General features: G+C 40.3%; 1 protein-coding gene across 16 annotated transcripts in view; it reads left to right on the plus strand.

The window, feature by feature from the left end:
* CTNNA2 (catenin alpha 2) overlaps positions 1-19,919 on the plus strand; it is a 1,291,223-nt gene that overhangs the window by 868,136 nt on the left and 403,168 nt on the right. For 5 of the 16 annotated variants that reach the window (XM_081596601.1, XM_081596604.1, XM_081596608.1 and 2 more), the window contains exons 1-3: positions 244-339; positions 429-476; positions 11,939-12,033. The exons of 4 other annotated variants lie outside the window; for them this stretch is intronic. In XM_081596601.1, the coding sequence (XP_081452727.1) occupies positions 12,031-12,033 (3 nt within the window). In that variant the 5' untranslated portion in view covers positions 244-339; positions 429-476; positions 11,939-12,030. Of the gene's footprint in view, positions 1-243; positions 340-428; positions 477-4,647; positions 4,691-11,938; positions 12,034-19,919 lie in introns of those variants that run through there. 7 more of the 16 variants (XM_081596603.1, XM_081596607.1, XM_081596612.1 and 4 more) reach the window with 3 other exon arrangements.

Here is a 19,919-nt window from a genome sequence, read left to right on the forward strand (position 1 = left end):
TCCTAACTAGTGGCCTAATTGGATTCTGCCTGGCATCTTAGGCTGTAAGACTGAGGCAGACAGACACTGCCTCTGCCCTTGTGGGGCTTGCATTTGAACAGGGAAACATTGCATCAAATGGTCACCCAAATACATCATTATCAATGTCAGAATGACAGTATGTGCTAGCTTCTGTGAGATCATAAAACAGGGGGCCCCTGGGATAGTCAGGGGAGCCTGGGAAAGCTTTCCTGAAGATGGTCCATTTCAGGAGAGACTTCAAGAATAAGTAGATACACACTAGACATGAGGATCACAGTGGAACTTAAAGTACTCCCAGGGGAATAAACAGGAGCCTGAGTAAGTGGATTTTTCAGTGAGAGTCAAAGAGGAGTAGGAAGGAGGGCAAAGTTGCTTGATTCTTTGTTTCCCTTTTGTGTAAATTGCAGAAGGAATCTACTGAAGGGGGCCGTCTTAATACTTCTCATCAAACCCAGGTAAATGTAGAATTAAGTTTATTCTTTGAAGTGGCTGCAGTCTGCACTGAAAAAATGGGCAGTAAGCCAGCATCTGTGCAAAAGCTCTAAGCCCACAGAGCCTAGCTCTTGCTTTTCTGGAAACTTCTACCACACTGTGAGTTGGAGTGGCAGCTGTTGCCCATGATTGTGTCCATGCCAGGCAGTTTTACTTATAGCCCTGGCCCTCAAATACAAGCAAGCACAGACTGGCACAATTTTAAAGCAAAATTACAACCCAAGAATGGAAAGTGGCTGGATGGGTATAGAATGTTATCAGCTCTAAAGAGATCTCTGCTTCTTTTTGTAAATGTCCTTTTAAATTTTTCCTTAAAGTTTGCAAACCTTTTTTACCTCTGTTTTTATTTCATTTGATAGCTACACACCATCTCCCTTTTACAGGAGACATAATTATGTTATGGCAAAATTAAATAACTTATCAAAGTTCATGAGACCACATTCTTTAGTTTTCCTCACTGATTCTTATTCAAGAGTAACACTCTAATTAGGATTCAAACCTTCCATTTAGAGAAAAATAGCAAGAAAAGTGAAATCAGAAAGTCCGGAAAGACAAATCTAAGACAAGATTTGATCTAATTTCTTACACATTCTCTACGATCTCAACTCCTATATAATGAAAATTTATATTCTCAAGAATAATCCCATGCTGCCTTGTAAATCATCGAAGAAAGATTTAATTTAGTTCAGAGCCATTAAGTGTGTTTTATTGTACTCTGAATCATTGGTATGGGATACATATGACAACTCTTAGGAGGCTAGACTATCACAATAAAAAGAGAAAATCAATTTTTCAGCCTTATATATATATATAAACTGTTGATCACTATACTAGTCCATTACCAGAAACTGAAAAACACACCCAGAAGCAGTCCAGATGTTAGAAATACCAGAGGCTCTTTAACATTACAGATGTTAGTCTGTAATGCTTTGCTGAAAAGTATGACTTTTCTAGACCATCTTTAAAGTAGCAAAGTGCACACAAGTGAGAGATCTGTGTATTCCCATGCAGCAATGAAAGAAATAGCTGTCTCCTAAAGACAGCCAGTAAGTTTTCATGGCTGTAACATACAATAAAGGCTTAAGAGATTGTATCACCCCTTTTGCTGTTGGAACTTGAATTTTTGTATTAAAAGATTACCTGAGTTTTAATTACAAAACTGCTCCTACAGTTTTGATAATTGAAAAAGTGTCAGTATTGTTCTGTGTTATTCAGACAAAACAATAAAATAATATCCTTTCATCAAACACAAGACCAACAGATTTAACCATGAAACTTCTACTCTATTTTAGATATAGAAATTTGTTTATTTATAAGAACCATTTGCAATCTGGCTATTAAATGATCCTTTTACTTTAAACTGAAAATTCTAAGCACTTTTCCATCAGACTACATGGCACATATTGGTAGTTTTTCCACCTATTTTTGTTAACATTAATTTATTCTAATTAAGATATTTATAACTACTAAATTATGATGTTCTTTATAAGTTATTTTTTTCTTTTCAAATATTCTGTTATTGATGTAAAAATTCACGAAATATAAAATTAACCATTTCATAGTATACAATTTAGTGATCATTTACTACACTGGCAATGTTATGCAACCACCACCTCTATCTAGTTCCAAACATTTTCATCGTTCTGAAAGAAAACTCCATATCCATTAGTCATTTAGTCTCTATTCCTCTTTCTCCCCAGGTCCTTGTAACCACCAATTTCGTTTATGTCTCTAGATCATTGTTATTGTTTAGTGCCTAGGTTGTGTCTGACTCTTTTGCAACCCCATGAACTATAGCCCACCAGGCTCCTCTGTCCATGGGATTTCCCAAGAATACCGGAGTGGGTTGCCATTTCCTTCTCCATATAAATTATTTTTATATCAGAACTCCTTTAGAAATTTTGTAGGGTGCTGTGAGCTCCATCTGTGTCAAACTTTCCAGCAACCAAATCAGCTTTGACAAACTTCACTTAGCAAGAGTCCCCGCAAGAAATCAGGGGTTATAAACAAGAATCTATAACCAGGGCCATATACCAGGGGTTGCAAAGCTGACTGCAAATGTAGGAGTGTTTGTTTTTGTTGTCGTTGTTGTTTAGTCACTAAGTTATGTCTGACTCTTTGCAACCATGTGGACTGTCACCCCACCAAGCTCTTCTGTCCATGGAGTTTCCTAGACAAGAATATTGGAATGGGTTGCCATTTCCAACTGACCCAGGGATGGAACCTGCATCTCCTGCACTGGCTGAAGGATTCTTTACCACTGAGCCACCTGGGAAGTCCATGTTTATTTGGTTAATATAATTTTTATTTAAAGAGGTAGGTGAATTCCTCAGGGACAGTATGACCCCTTTTGCCGCAGGCTCCACCATTCCCTATTGTTTCATGCTGCCTTTTTGTTCATTTATGCTCCTGCTTAGCCCCTGTGGGCATTGGAGTTTGTGATTCCTTTTACCTTTGTGAAGTTCAAGCTACACTAAAGCCTCTAGATGTTTCTGGCTTTGTTTTGTAAATGTCTTTCCAATATTCTATAACCTAAAAACTGCCTTGGATGATAAAAAGGAGACGACATAGATTTCTTCCAGTACTGCAAAGCTTTCATCGCCATCCATAGAGTACAGAGCTTAACTATCTCTTCTACTTGGCAAGGAGCTGATCGCCTTTTGTGTAACAGACTATAGGCCTACTGCATGTAAAATAACTTGTTCAAACAGTCTTCCTTTAATGAAGACATGTTTTTGGACAGAATTCAATAAAAGTTTTGCTGATGTCTTCATAGAGCCTTTGTTCTGACTTATGTCACAGTCTCTTCAAATCATTTTTTCTGAGTAAGACAAGAATTGGCATATCAGAAACATTAATATTATTGGGAAAGAGTAAATCTAGGGAAAGGGATTTATATCTAACAGCAAGGAAGGGAGCCTCTCTATTCCCCTTTGTCCATGTAAGATTGTTTACCAGTAACATCTTATGAAAAAACCCAAACAAACTTTTGGCCAACCAATGCTATAATTTCCTTGGGTGATATACTTTTCAACCCTGATAATTCTAGCCTTCAACAACTCGATACAGCCTACAAGGTAAGCTGGTTTTCACACAGAAGCTTCCTTAAGAAAATATAATTTACCAAAAAATGAACAAAGTCTGGAGGGAATACTGACATGACAATAGTTAACTCTGCTTACCAAAGGACTTAATAATTAAATGTCAGCTACCTTGGTATATTTAGATGATTGTTTATGAGGCTTTGGCAGTTTGAAAATTGGAATGAGTGGGTAAGTGGAGGGCAAAGAAATGTACTTGCAAGCTACTGCCAAGAAAAATTATCTTTGAAAATATAAACTCCCCTCCCCCAACAAACACAAGCTTATAATGACCTGAAAGTTCTCAATCCAATATATGCTGACATGTGGGGTGCCCCTCTAGTAGACATGGACTGTTTTGTTGTCAGTAGAATGACATAGGTTTCAATATGAAGGAAAAGCATAAATCTAAGGAAATTAGTTTATATCTTTTTTTAAGAAAAAACTTTTCTATTTTGTATCAGGGCATAGCCAGTTAACAATGTTGTGACAGGTTCAAGTGAACAGTGAAGGAACTCAGCCATACATACACATGTGCTGTACCGTAGGTCCTTGTTGGTTACCCATTTTAAATATAGCAGTGTGCACATGTCCATCCCAAACTCCCTATCTCTTCCACCCATCCATCCCCCAGGTAACCATAAGTTCATTCTCTAAGTCCGTGAGTCTCCTTCTGTTCTGTAAGTTCGTTTGTATCGTTTCTTTTTAGATTCCACATAAAAAGGATATCATAGAATATTTCTCTTTCTCTGTCTAACTGACTTCACGGGAAATTAGTTTATATCTAATAGGAAGAGAGGGAGCCTCTCCATTCTTCCTTTGCCCATGTAAGATTGAGAAATGTATTTGTAGAGTATATAGTGGTGATAGAGTATACAGTGGCAATGGTAGTGATATGACATATGTATGTTTATACTGAGACTGAGAAATGTCCCCAGTTATTTGGATCCAATTATATAAAGTAATATTGAGAAGAATGGTATTCTGATCACAGATTATAAGACAATGAGCACATTTCTTTATCCTCAAAATGTCACTTTCCTTTTTCATGAAGTGGAGATATGAGGAATAACCACTTCAGAGAGTTGTCTTGAGTGGTAAGTAACATAAGAGTATACAGTTAACACTAAATCAGTATCTGGGAGAAAATCCCATCTAAGGATCAGATTAAAATGGTATAAAGCCTTGGAGGGTCTCATCTGGGAAATGTTTGGTATCAGATTGATCTACAAGAGAGTCATTTTGTGCATGCTCTCTGCCTTGTAAATGGAAGACTTTCCCTTTTAGATTGAATTCCACTGTAATATGAATCACAGAAGACCACTGAGGAAAAGACTTTTTGAAACAGCATTGGTTACATCTTATCAGCAAATAGCATGCTGATGTATAATTACTTATCATTACCAAAATACATCGTTTCAAAAAGTATTTCCCAACTGCTTCTTTTCCTCTTATAAATGTATTATTCATATCTATATAAATAACAGTTCACCAAATTCATTTAAAGAAATCCATTGATTCTAGTAAGTTATTAGACACATGTAACTGTTGCTCAGGCAATAATCTTGAAACGCCCCACTCAGGATTTCTGGAAACTAACTCTGCAGATGAAGGATGAACAAAAATACCATTCCATCTGTTAGCCAAACTGACTGCACCAAATAATTTGGGACTTAATTACAGAGTTGGTTACATTTTCAAAATGTGATTTCTAGAGGCTAGACATTTTGTTTAAATATCTTTGTCTTTATTTCCTCCAAAGACTATCAGTGGTGGTTACAAATTGCAGTTTTAGAACCACTCACTGTTAAAGACCCAAAGTTTAGGCTCTAGGGTTAAGATTAAGGTACAGCAGGAAATGGGAATAAGTATGGTCTCCTTTGGCTCTCCACCTTTTCTCTGCCCCTCCTTCCAACCCAAACTAGTTGTGAGCGACTCCACATTATCTCACCTACAAACAGATATCAGATAGAAATGCAGACACCCAGTTAACTTTGAATTTCAGATGAACAACAGTTGTTAGTGTAAGTATGTTACATGCAGTACTTGAGACATACTTACACTAAAAAGAATTCATTGTTTACTGGAAACTCAAATTTAGCTGGACGTTCTATGTTTGTATTTACTAAATCTGGCAACCCAACCTCCAGGACAACTATTTTGTCAAGATATTTGTTTGAAAAATAGTATCAAAGTCATGGATATGTCTCCAAAGTCATAGATATGTTAACTGAAAAGTCCTAAAGACCAAACCTGTATGCAGGTCAGGAAGCAACAGTTAGAACTGGACATGGAACAACAGACTGGTTCCAAATAGGAAAAGGAGTGCATCAAGGCTGTATATTGTCACCCTGCTTATTTAACTTATATGTAGAGTACATCATGAGAAACGCTGGGCTGGAAGAAACACAACCTGGAATCAAGATTGCCGGGAGAAATATCAATAACCTCAGATATGCAGATGACACCACCCTTATGGCAGAGAGTGAAGAACTAAAGAGCCTCTTGATGAAAGTGAAAGAGGAGAGTGAAAAAGTTGGCTTAAAGCTCAACGTTCAGAAAACTAAGATCACGGCATCTGGTCCCATCACTTCATGGGAAATAGATGGGGAAACAGTGGAAACAGTGTCAGACTTTATTTTTGGGGGCTCCAAAATCACTGCTGATGGTGATTGCAGCCATGAAATTAAAAGACGCTTACTCCTTGAAAGGAAGGTTATGGCCAACCTAGATAGCATATTTAAAAGCAGAGACATTACTTTGCCAACAAAAGTCCGTCTAGTCAAGGCTATGGTTTTTCCAGTGGTCATGTATGGATGTGAGAGTTGGCCGGTGAAGAAAGCTGAGCACCGCAGAATTGATGCTTTTGAACTGTGGTGTTGGAGAAGACTCTTGAGAGTCCCTTGGACTGCAAGGAGATCCAATCAATCCATCCTAAAGGAGATCAGTTCTGGGTGTCCATTGGAAGGACTGATGTTGAAGTTGAAACTCCAATACTTTGGCCACCTCATGCGAAGAGTTGACTCATTGGAAAAGACCCTAATGCTGGGTAGGATTGGGTGCAGGAGGAGAAGGGGATGACAGAGGATGAGATGGTTGGATGGCATCACCGACTCGATGGACATGGGTTTGGGTAGACTCTGGGAGTTGGTGATGGACAGGGAGGCCTGGCGTGCTGCAATTCATGGGGTCACAAAGAGTCGGACACTGAGTGACTGAACTGAACTGAACTGAACTGAAAGACCAAACTCTTCAAGATCTCCAAAAATGAACCTCTTTTGGTCGTACTTTGGGCACATTTGAAAGATGGTTAGGGAGATGTTTCAGGTGGGAAAGCCTTTCTTTGGTACCTAAGCTTAGAACATAGAGGTGGCATTGATTCCTTGTACTCATAAGTCTGGTGGAGGGAGAGTGGGAGGGAGGAAGGAAATAAGATTAAACCTATTAAGTGTTGTATTGTAATTTCAATTTTTTAATTTAATTTTTATTTTATATTATAGTTGATTTGCAATGTTGTGTTTAGTTTCATGTGTCCAGCAAAGTGATTCAGTTATACATATGTGGCTACTGTTGTTGTGTTCAGTTGCTTCCGTCGTGTTGAAGTCTTTGAGACCCTGTGGATGACAGCCCATCAGGCTCCTCTGTCCATGGGATTTTCCAACTAGAATACTGGAGAGGGTTGCCATTTCCTTCTCCAGGGGATCTTCCTGACCTAGGGATCGAACTTGCATCTCCTACATTGCAGGCAGATTCTTTACCACTGAGCCACTGGGGAAGTTACACATACACTTATATCTATTCTTTTTATGACTCTTTCTCATATAAGTTATCCCAGAATATTAAGCACAATTCCCTGTGCTGTACAGTAGGTCCTTGTTGATTATCTATTTTGTAGATAGTGGTGTGTATGTTAGTCCCAAACTCCTAATTTATCCCTCTCCCCACCTTTCCTCTTTGATATCCATGAGTTTGTTTTCTAAGTCTGTGAGTCTGTTTCTGTTTTGTAATAAGTTCATTTGTATCACTTTTTTTTTTTTAGATTCCACATACAAGTGATATCAAATAGTATTTGTATTTCTCTGTCTGACTTACTTCACTTAGCATGATAATCTCTAGGTGCATCCATGTTGCTGCAAATGGCATTATTTCATTTGTTTTTACTGGTTGAGTAATATTACCTATTTTCAATTTTTAATGATAAATATCAACAGTGTAAGCAGAGAGGGAAGAAGGCTAACTTGCCAACAGATCCTTTTGGTTCCTCAGCCAAAAGTCATGGAATCATTCTTGACTCTTAACTCTTCTTCTTAACTATTTCTTTCACATTCCAAATCCAATCTAACAGTAAATGTTATCAACTCTACCTTCAAAAATAAAGGCAGAGGCTGTCCACTTCCTACAACCTCTAGTTTTGTCCAGGATGCCATAATTCCTTTTTTTATTTAAAGTGTTTTATTGAAATATAGTTAGTTTACAATGTTGTCTTAGTTTCAGATGCACAGTGATGTGATTCAGTTATACATACATATATATGTTTTTCAGGTTAGTTTTCATTACAGGCTGTTACAAGATACTAGATATAGTTCCCTGTGCTATAGAGTAAATCCTCATTTATCTGCTTTGCGTGTAGTGGTATATATCTGTTAATCCCATACTCCTAATTTATCCCCCCTCTAGTTTTTTTTTTTTTTTTTAATTGGAGGATAATTGTTTTACAATATGGTCTTGGTTCCTAGCATACAACAACTCGAATCAGCCGTAAGCATACATATTTTCCCACCCTCCTGAGCCTCCCTCCCACCATCCTCATCCCACCCCTCTAAGTCTTACTGAATTATTGCAATATAGCCTCCTGCTCTGGTTTCTCTGAGCTTCAACCACCCCCCTTTTCCGTTTACTCCTCACACAGCATCCTGATTGATCTTGTTGAAACCTATTCAAACCCTTCATTGGTTTCCATCTCACCAGGTAGAGTTCTAACAGTGGCCTGTAGGGTCAGTCTTGCACTCCTTCATTGTACCACTCTGAGCTCAACTCCTACAGTGCCTCCCATCACACGTTTCCTGCCACACTGGTCCTCCACTGTATCAGGTAAACCCCTGCCAAGGAAACTTTATGTTCTGTCCCCTCTGCTGGCAGCAAGTATCTGCTTGGTTTGCTCCCTCAGCTCCTTCAACATTTCATTCAAATGTTTCCTTCACAGTCATTTTAACCCTCCCCACTCCCTTTCTTATTTTATTCTTTTTTTCATGGCATACATCATTGACTGTACTCTGCCTTTTCTTTGTTTTGTGATCGCATGTCTTTCCCACTAGAATGTTAATTCTGAAACTTCTAGATTTTATGTTGTTGCTCTTCTTTTTTTGGTCATAGCTGTATCCCACTGCATGGTGCCTGCCACGTGCAAAGTACTCCATAAGTATTTGTTGGATGAATGAATGAACTCTTAACAGTTTTTAATGAATTTGTTTTATGGATTAGACACCTACCTGCAAATAGCAAAATCACAGGAGACTGAGCTATAGGACTGGTCTGTTGTGACGTCAGAAGATCCAGGGCACCATGGCAGGACACGAAAAGACCAAGACAATAAGGGAACAGATGGACAGGCAGGTCAATATGAGGGCTTTGAATGTCTGAGGAAGTAATAGGGACACTTGAGAGTTTGGCCAAGATATGTACATTTTGCGGTATTGGATTCCAAAAATATTATTTTCTCTCATATCTAAGCATCAGTAGTCTCCACTGTGGGGCTCCTGTATCATCACCAGGATCTGGGAAGACAATAAGATCATTAAAAGTCCGATCTCCTCTGGGCCATGGACATCATTCCCACATTGTCCTGTGACCACCCGTCCCCTGAGTGTCTTTCTCCCACGCTGCTTCTCTCTCTTGCCTTCACCCCTGTGCTCCCCTCTTCTCTGTTCACTGGCCAGCTTTCAGACTGCCATTTTTTCCCTGTTGGGGGTGAGGCCCAGTCAGCCTGCCTCCCCATCCTTGCTTCCCTTCATCCCTTGAGTCCTTCCTCCAGGCTAGCCACCCCGAGCCTCTGCTCAGTGCACACATCCCTTCGCCAGTCTCTAGAATGGCCTTCATTTCCTTGGGAACTTCTCAGTTCTCAAAACTCGACACTCAAGCAGCTGCCTTAGTGAATTTTTTGAAGTCATTGATTAGTGTTTTCCTCTAGGATCTCGCAGCACCTTACACAGACCTCTGGCTCAGCACTTACTATATGATAATGTCTTGTTAGTCTATCTTCTCCCCCAGCAGATTGGGAGGCTGCATCTTTGTGTCTCTCCCACCAAATAGAGCATATAGAAGTTATATGGTAAGTGTATAACACGAGTTACTTTGGAAGCTTCAAAGAAACCTAGTCTTGCTCCTGAACACATAGTTCTCTGGCTTTGCTTTTCTTGGTCCTTCATGAGAACCTCCCCCAAGTCAAACTCCGGGACCTCTTGTTCATGTATAGATGTGTTGGTTGAACCCTGTCCCACAGCTGGAAGGGGCAAAGGGTTTTTCCCTTGGTAACTCTTTGTTGGTGATACCACGAGGGAAGATAGCATCGACCTACTGCTTCCTCTCAGATTTGCCACATTGGTCAAATCCTGTCATTATGTGTTGTCAGGTTTTGAGAGAAAGCATCCTTCATTTTAATTTTTTGCATGATTAAAGTCATTCAATTACCATTCAATTTAATTAAATGGCTTTATGATTTAATTTTAGCGAAGGGAAAAATGATCCGTCATTAAAATGATGATTGAATGATGATTTTTTTTTTATTATTGCAGTAGATAAAAGGAAAGAGCCTTTGAGATAAGTTTTGTAATAAAAAATCCTTCTGGTAGTCAGTAAAATGTGTTATCGGTAATGAAAAAGGAGTTGTTGATATTGTTAATTAATAAGTGATGAATTAGCGTGGAGCCTGACACCTCATTTACCCCAGTAACATTACCCCGGGAAATTACAAAGGATATTAGGCTGTCACTTTTTACGAAATTTTTCCTTGAAAGAGAAAGAGCAAGAGTAAGAGCGAGAGTGAGTGTGTGCACGAGAGAGAGAAAGAAAGAGAAAGAGAGGGAGGGAGGGAAAGAAGAGGGGTATGTAAGCTTTTAAAGTAAAAATTCTAAATTGTAGTTTAGCACTCAAGCAAAACTAATCAGTTAGAGAAAATACATGGCCTACATTAAGGCATGTTGTAGAAATATCAGAATTTATTTAATAGCATATATTTTTCTCTCTTTTTTAAAATTAAGAATTGATACTTTCAATTGTATGTCACAATATTTTCTTCATTGTGAATTTCATTAGGAGATTTTTTTTCTGCAACATCCTTTGGGATGCTGAATACTAACTTGGTAACGAGGAGAAAATTTTGGCAATTAATGTTGCGATTCTTTTTTAAGGAAGACTATTATAAGTGTGTCTATTTTTAATATAGCTCACTGGGACTCTTGTTTTCTAGTCCAGGAAGAGAGTGTCTTATAACCAAGAAATGCTTGGCTATTTGGCTTTCAAGTCTCACACTTAATTCTCTGACACTGAGTAGTCTGCAATTCCATTGCATTCTGACATTACTTGGAGTTAACGTAGACCCAAGTTGAGGGCGAAGTCCTTCACAATACTGCTGTCACTGAGACACCAGCTTCAAATCTCAGGACCACCTGCACTTCTGACCAAGGGGATAAAACATTGTCTTCTCCCACACACAGGTGCCATACTTTCCTAGAACAACTCACAGGAGTCACTGAAAGTTGCTATACTTAATATTGCAGTTTTATTATGAAGTATACACCTTATGAACAATCTAATGGAGGAAACGCATAGGACAAGGTCTGAGGAGGGTGGGGATGCAGAGCCTTCATGCCTCTCCAGGGTCTGGATGCATCATTCTCCCAACACACCACTGTGTTCACCAGCCAGGAAGCTCTTGGTGTCCAGAGTTCTTACTTGGATTTTATTATGTAGACATGATTGATTACATCATTGGCCATGTGACTGAACCTAATCTCTAGTCCCCTCCCTCCCTCCCTGAAGGTCAAGATGGCCCCAAATTCCAACCCTCTGATCATGTGATCGGTCTTTCTCATCACCAGCTCGCATCCTGAAACCATGTGGGAACCCCACCAAGGGTTGCTTCATTAACATAAAAAGAGACTCCTATTGCTAAAGAAATTCAAGTGTTTGTGAAGCCCTTAGCCAGAAACCAGGGACCAAGATTAGATATGTTTTTTATTGCACCACAGATGTATTTTATAAAAACGTCTCAAATTTGGCTTTTTGAGTAGTTATTAAATCAGTTGAAGTAATATTTTCCATTTATCTCCTATGTGCTTTATCACCAGCCTTGGGAGGAGATGGGATCATGGCAGTATAAGGCATAGTGCCTGCCTAAAGGTCTATTTCAGGAGACCAGCTCAACATGTGAAACACCCTAATGGTAAGAACTACTCATGCTGAGCACTTCGCATATGTGTTTTCATTGTATCCTTATAACAACTTCATAAAATATAGTCCAGAAATGTAAGTGAAAACACACTATTAGATTCAAATGCAGGTTGTCCAATTCCAAAACTATAATTTTCCATCAATCCACATTATATTGGAACTGAGTTGTATCGAGAGGTAAAGAGCACTGGTACTGTTGCTACAAATTCAGAGAAAGGGAACTCAGTGAGGGTGGGGGGAGTCAGGGGAGACTTTGTGGGAAAAGTTGGGCTTCACTGAGGCCTTGAAGAGTGTGTAGAAAATGGATTCCCAAGAGGAGAAAGCAGAGTAATTTCCTGAGTAGAAGAACAAAATGAGTAAAGGGAGGGAGAAATAAGTTTGAGGTATTCACAGATGGATTAAGTTTCTTTCTTGGGATAACTCTGGTTATCACGAACTTGTCTTACTTGAATACACCTGCTCCATTCTGAAGCACTCCTCAGTACAAAAATCTTTCTTGCCACCAGCCAGAAACTGATACATTGTTCTCAGAGCTCTCAGTTCTGCCCTCCATAGGGTTAGTCTCCAGAGGAGTGAAGGCTTCTCTCTGGCCCTGATCCTCTGCTTTTTCACAGGGTGTGTGTGTGTGTGTGTGTGTGTGTGTGTGTGTGTGTGTGTGTGTGTGTGTGTGTGTGTGTGTGCACGCGCGTGCGCTAAGTTGCTTCAGTTGTGTGTGACTCTTTGAGACCCCATGGACTGTAGCCCACCAGGCTCCTCTGTCCATGGGACTTCCCAGGCAAGAATATTGGAGTAGGTCGCTATTTCCTTCTCCAGGAGATGTTCCCAATCCAGGAATCGAACCTGAGTCTCCTGCAGGCAGATTCTTTACCACTAGCACCATCTGAGAAGCCCTTTCCATAGGGTAAATGAACCCAATCTTACCCACATTCTTCAGACTACCTGGTTCTGAGAGTCTCTGTCACTCAAGGTGTCTGAGTCGGGCAGTGATTGAGAGTCTATTGTGACATCAGAGATTGGAATTTGAATTGCTACCTGCCATTTACCAGGCATGGAAATGAATTCATCTTTTTGAATCTCAGTTTCTTCTTCTGTGAAGCAGGGATATTTAACTTCTTCAGGGATGGTGAAAATTATATAAAATAAGACAGTGCTTCTATAGAGTATTCAATTTATATAACCTATTATTAGGGTACTATGTCTGTTAGCATTTGCTATAAAAAAAATAAATTAACAGAAACCCTTAAATGTAATAGCTTAATTTTTTTAAGCTCATTATTTCCTGATTCTGTCTTCTGGCAACTTGGGCTGGATTCAGCTCACCCACTGGACACTAGACTCACTCCTGTGCCTAGTGGGTGGCTGGCTGCAGGCTGTGGTTCCTTCCAGATATTCTTGCCATCCATCAGGCCAGCCTGGGCTAGTTCACATGGTGAGAACCTCAAGGTTCCCAGGAGCAGCAAAAGGACATGTCCTGCTGTGCGGGTGCTTTCTGAATGTCTCCACTGTGTCATGTCTGCTGCTGTCCAGTCGGCCAAAGGAAGTCCAGAGTTGGTGTGGAAAAGCAATACCAAAGGTCGTGGACGAAGAAAGAATTATGGCTAATCTTATCATCTACCCTGAAGTCCTCCATTTAAAAAAAGGCATTTTAAAGGCCGCAGTGAAGGATAGATGACTCTATTGGAGACTGAATTGTGTTTATCTCTTGACACATTAATGACTTTGTACTTTGAAAAGTGAACGTGTTAGTCGCTCAGTTGTGTCCGACTCTGTGACCCCATGGATTATAGCCAGCCAAGCTCCTCTGTCCATGGAATTCTCCAGGCAAGAATACTGGAGTGGGTATTCATTCCCTGTATACATATGTGTAGATGGTTGTGGGTGGGTGGGTGTTTATGTGCATAAGAGAGAGAGAGAGAGAGATGAAGAGAAGAAGGAGATGGAAAACTGACAGGCAGCTGGGATGGCCAACCTGGAAAAAAGGTCACTGAATCAAACAGCCTTGGTAGCCTTATGTCCCCTCCAGGCAAGAGGAATGAAGAAAGACCTCCAGCTTAGGCCTGACCACCTCCACTCTCCCCTGGGTCCTGGTGAGGTAATGCAGATCAAGGGTACCAGACTTGTCCAGAGAGTTTGAGTTCTTTCACTTGTCTCTTCATGCTGCAGATATATGTTAAATACTGTCTCTGGAATAAGTACTGGCTTGAGTGCAGCTGATGTTGAATGCTGGTACTGCTCTTTTTTCTCCCTGGGATCATAGACACTCCCAAAAGTTCATAGCTTATGTTAGCTTCAGCATTCTCATCAATTTAATGAAAGCATTAGATTTAGTGATTTTAAAGATATCTTCCAGCTATAATATTGTGCAGTTTTATACTACTACACTATTTCTTTCTTTTCCCTTTTAATATATTTACACACTTTTGTCCTGACTCTTCAGCTCCCAGCTTGTTGCTTTGATGACATCCACCAATGGGTGGAATAGAATACTGACCCCCCCAAAACTGGATCAATAGAGTCAATTTCTGTGGGAAAAGGGTTTTCATGGTCCCTTCCATCCTATCACATAAGAACCTTGTACTTACCCTTGCCCAAGTGAGACGCAGTGGTCAATGCACTGGGATTTCTGTGTCATGACCTGGTTTCCTGGGAGATTTGCTTGACAAAAATGGGAGGTTATCCCCCTGTATGGTAGAGGTAAGCCTCCCCTTCTACTTTCACCTGTTTTATAATGGAGGTACTTGTTAGATTTGGAATAGAAAGAATGGCATTAGCTGTGGGTTATAGGATGTTTACTTATCCTCCCAGAATCTCAGTTTTCTCATCAGTTCAACAGTACCTACCTACTTGTGTTGATGTTATTAGGAGTGAATGATGCAAGATTCTCTAAATGCCAAGGTCAGGACCTATCTCTTTGTATGACTTCCAACAATATTTGTTTTCCCGTCCTCCCTTCACCTTTACAGAGCTGATGAAATGGGATCTGGTGTGCTGGCTGCAGCACTTTGTAACTCTATAGTACAACACAAATAATGGATTCTGGTTATTGGCACCAATCCATCCTCCAGGAGCTGGGAAGTACCAGGTTTTCATTGCACAGAGGTACCCAAATGTGTTAGAGGGAGCCCTGGGGATAGACCCAGGACCCAGGTCTTTGCCTCTAGACTATAATTTTGTACACTGCTACTTTCTGATCACTAGTCCATTCACTGCCCTGAGGAGGTCAACATATAAGTGGGGCCATACATACCACCTTAAGTTCTAGAGCCTTAAATAATGCAATCAAAACATAGGCATATACCCTGGATTGGAGCCCTGTAGGGATGCATACATTTAAATAAAACATTGCAGTGCAGCACCACTTAGCATACCTGTGGAGTACCTAGCCGTGGCCCTTGTATAATCGTGTGCTGACTTACTCCCTCTCTTACTTTTCACTTCTTGAAATAGAAAGCAAGTTTTCATTGGCAAAGGACTCTTAGATATCTCTGAAAGGCATTTGGTGAACAGATAATGCTGTTTATTTCCATTGGTGAGTTGATTTCGCCCTCTTGAAAGGTTTCTTTCAGAAATGCTGCACAGAAACCCGTCATTTCTCTTTGCCTTCTCAAGAGAGACATTAAGTGGGATTGGCTATTAGCTGAAATGCTGCCTCTTGGCTTCACTGATCCAAGGGGATTTGGGATCCCAGGATGATCAGAGATAATTATACATGAGATATATTCAGAAATGTCCCTGAGTGTTCATTCAGGACCTGCTTTGTCAAGACAGTGCATTGTCAAGACCCAGGCCAAAGTTATGAGCTTATTGTAAATTCAAAGACTAAGTCCATCCAGCATGTTACATGCAACACTGTTAAGTCATTGGAGCTCTTAAAAAGGGCAGTTTGTGAATCTGTGGAAATCAAGTCTCTGGAATCTTCCAGTCTTTGGGGATATGAAGGATAAGGGCTGGGAATGAGCATCTTACAGATGGTCTTAACCTGAAAAATCAAAGTTATCTTTAAGCAGGAGGATTTGAGAGTAAGGATTCTAATCACAGATATATGTTATTAAGTGGTTTTAAGAACTTCTTTTCCTAAAAGTGTGCATCAGTGTCTATAGGTATAAAGAATCAAAGGGCAAGTGACGAGATGGACTTGACATGTGAGACCTCCATCCAAAGGGAGGAACCACAAATGCAACCCCAGAAATGGAACTTGCAGATGTTTGAGCTGAATTTTCAACGCATCTAGTTTGATACGCTAGGGAAGTACCCCTCTTTATGGCATTATTTCAGTGGGAAGATGTCTGACAAGTTACAGCTGATGATGACAGATTGTATAAGCCTTCCTTTGAGCCTCACTTCAGCTGGGAAGTGTGTCCTTGTGCCCTCCTAGAGCCAGAGGGACAGCTAGTCATGTAGCATGAAGGGTAAATCTCCTGCCAATGTGGAGTGCTAAGCATTCAGTGAGACGAAAGGATAGAAGAGGAGAGAGGAAGGGAAGGGAAGATGAAGGAAAGGAAAGAGTAAGAAAGAAAGAGGAGGAAGCAGGAAGGAAACAGGGCTGGCCATTAATAATTATTAAGTGATGAATTCTAGGCTACATGCCAGGTATTTGCACTTGCATTATCTCAGTTTCCCTGACCATGGCACAGTTAGTGTGAGTGGAATCATCTTATTCATGGCCACACAAGTGGAAGGAATTCTGGCTTACTGCTTCAACAGCAGTTACAGCAAGAGGCATTGCAAATTTACCACCCAGGTTCTTATTGGATGAATTCAGTGTCTTAATAGTGTATTTTCAGTAGGTGAGAGTGGAAAATTATCAACTGAATGAAAATAGCAAGCTGTCTTCTTAGGGAGTTATGGGAGAATCCTCTACTCTGAAGGTAAAAATGGTACTAGCGTCAACAGTCCACTCAGTCCTAGGGTGGGCAGTCATGGAAGGAAGTTAACAATCACAAGGCTGTTGGCAGTGGTTTTCAGCCCTGAGCCTTATCTAGTTTCTCCAGCTTCTCCTTTCCCACAACTGAGCCTGAGCAGCACAGAGGTGGTGGTCCTTCCTCTCTCCACTATTGTGAAACCATCAATGCCATCCTTTCCATCATCTCTGATCTTCAATTACTTTCTTCTCATCATCTTTGAGAATCCCTCAAAATCCTCACAGAGACATAGGAAGGTTCAGCCCTGCCCACTCTTAAGATACTGTTTTCTCTGACTCCTGAAGAGATTAGCCTTATGGTTTTAACTTTTCAAGCTTCCCAATCTCTACACCAGTCCATCTAGAACTTTGTTGTATTAGTTAAGATGCTTATGGTTGCAAGTAATAGAATCATTCACTTTTCAATGACTTGAAAAATGGTAGTTTATTATCTCACACAGCATATGTCTAGAGGTAGATTCCCCAGGCTAGGCTCTGGGCCACACTAGTGTTTGCTGAGACCCAATACCCTTCCATTCCACAGTTCTGTTACCTCACCTACTCCTTGTGCTTGCTTTTGCAGGATTCAGAATGGTGTCCATGGGCCAAAAGAGAGACAATTTCTTCTACATATCACTTTTTTTCCCTAGGAATAAAATATTACTGAGAAGGCATGGCATGTGTGATAAGTCAGTGTAATTGATGTGAAATTTACTTCTCAACAGAGAGAAAGTATTTCACCTGGCTTTTTCTTTTCTTTTAAAATTACATCTAATCTAGTTGAAGCTTTCTCTCTTACCAGGGAAATTAAATGTCAATTACTATATGAATTCTTATACCATACCAAACCCTCTTGATTATACAGTGGTACTGGAGGCCTTATATTGGTCCAGAACTCACTGATCTTCAGGTCATGTGATACCCACTTCTCTGATCATTGCCCATGTCCATATTGTTCCTCAAGGGCAGTCACATCTGATGTTTCATGCTGTGCTTGGTCACAGAGTCTTTTCTGATGGACCCACCGTTGCTCATGACCCAGTCTCCTTAGGAGCCTCCTCATAGTCATTCCCTATAGGATCCTACCATCTTCTCAGATCTCTGCTGGTTGCAACCATGCCACCCTTCCAATTTCAGAAGACATTCTCTAAAACCTCTCTCTGCTTTGGATGTTCCAGTGATTTTTTCAAATACCCCCTACTGTTTAATAATCTTTGAGATGATTCTGCAAAACCTCCCTTAGGAAGCCTTAGGAAATACTTTCCTGGACTCTATTCTACTTCTAAAAAATAGTATAACGGTAGGTTATCAGAGTGGTTAGTTCTTTTCTCTCTAACCCATCTTGTTATGAGTAGGATACCTTCCTTATTGAAATGGAACAAAAATTGGATTCTTGATTTTCCTTCTGTTTAAGTGTCTGCTTATAACAAATATAGTCATGACACACTGGTAGGCACCTTGCTGATGCATTTGCCCCGGACCTCCCTCTCATTTGTCTGCCTCCATGCCATTGGTCATAGTGCATTGTTTTCCTGAGAGACCCTTGGCTTCCATTCTGCCTGTCAAATCCCACCCACCTACCTAGACACAGTGCCTAGACCAATCCACCTTCTTTATCAAGAACTCTTCAGTCACTCTCCTCTCACCCATTTCCTGAATCGGGACAATCCTCTCTTCTTGCTCTGTCCTCAAGAAGACTTTGATACCCTTCTCTGATGGTATGCATTCTTGTCCATCTTGGGGTTGTCCTTATATGTGTGGGCATTGTACCTGTCCTATTGACCGAAAACTATTTGAGACATGGCCATGTCTTGTTCCCTTTGCTTCCATGGTGCCTAGAAAGTAACTAAATGCAGTTAATGGAAATGAGTTCTCTCCTGATCCTGAATAGTGTATAATGGGACACCAAACATGTATGCATGGTATGTGTCCCACTGATCGCTGAACCCAGGGTAGGCAAGTGCACAAACTAGGAAACAGATAGGCAGAAGCTGCAAAAAGATACAAGGAGCCATAGGAACTGCAGACGTTCTTTATTTGCAGCAGCACAGCAGACATGCTTTTTTCTCTAATGGCTGATACTGCCGCAACACAACCGCAAGAGCTTTTCAGGTGGTGCTTACATAGGTACACAGAATAAAGATGTTCACATGGCCAAGCAAGTATATCATGATGTGCATGCACTGTGCTATAAATGATCTCACCCGTTACATAAACATGCAAAGTCATTATTTACAAAATGTGAGGCGAGAGAGCTGACTACCACCATCTTGACTAATTGCTATTCCCCTACAGTACATAAGTAGAGTAATCATAGAGACAATGAAAAGGAGCTATCCTGGGGCAATCTAGACTGGGAAACATGGCTGCTAAGGTCAGTGAGTGTTCTAATAACTTGCGGAGAGAGGGACAACCATGGTGAGCTGAAAAGGCTTTTTAGATATCTTTGGAACCTGAACTGAGTGTTGTGTTATCATGAAAATGTGAATGCTTAGAAAGAAAAGGAGAAAACAGAAAAGTCTTGGGCATAGGGAGGGAGATAGAAATGACTTTTCAGCATCTGTGGGTTGATTTGGACACATTAGGAAGAACCCCTATTGGTGGCTTATGTTTTCATCAAGCCCACAATGTACATGATTCCTTCTATTGATATTCATAGACTGAATTCCACTCTGTTGCTAATAGCATTGGAAACAAGATTCACTTTTTTGTACAAAGTCAAAACTACTTCAGTGGTAACAGGTACATTTTGTACCAAAAGCAATGAACACAATGAAAAGGGTACTGGTAATACTAAGCATACTTATTAAGCACTCTCGATGCGCCCAGTGTTTATACAGTGTTTTATGTAGATTAATACTACTCTTTCCTAAACCTACCAGGCAGACATTTTAAACTATCTCACTACTAACAGAGGCTGAGTTGCTGGGCCCATATTACTCACCAGGCATATGGTGAAGCTGGGACTCAAACTTGGT

This window comes from Giraffa tippelskirchi, chromosome 4 (genome assembly GCF_054371585.1).
Source record: "Giraffa tippelskirchi isolate mGirTip1 chromosome 4, T2T-mGirTip1v1.2.pri, whole genome shotgun sequence".
Taxonomy (NCBI): Eukaryota; Metazoa; Chordata; class Mammalia; order Artiodactyla; family Giraffidae; genus Giraffa; species Giraffa tippelskirchi.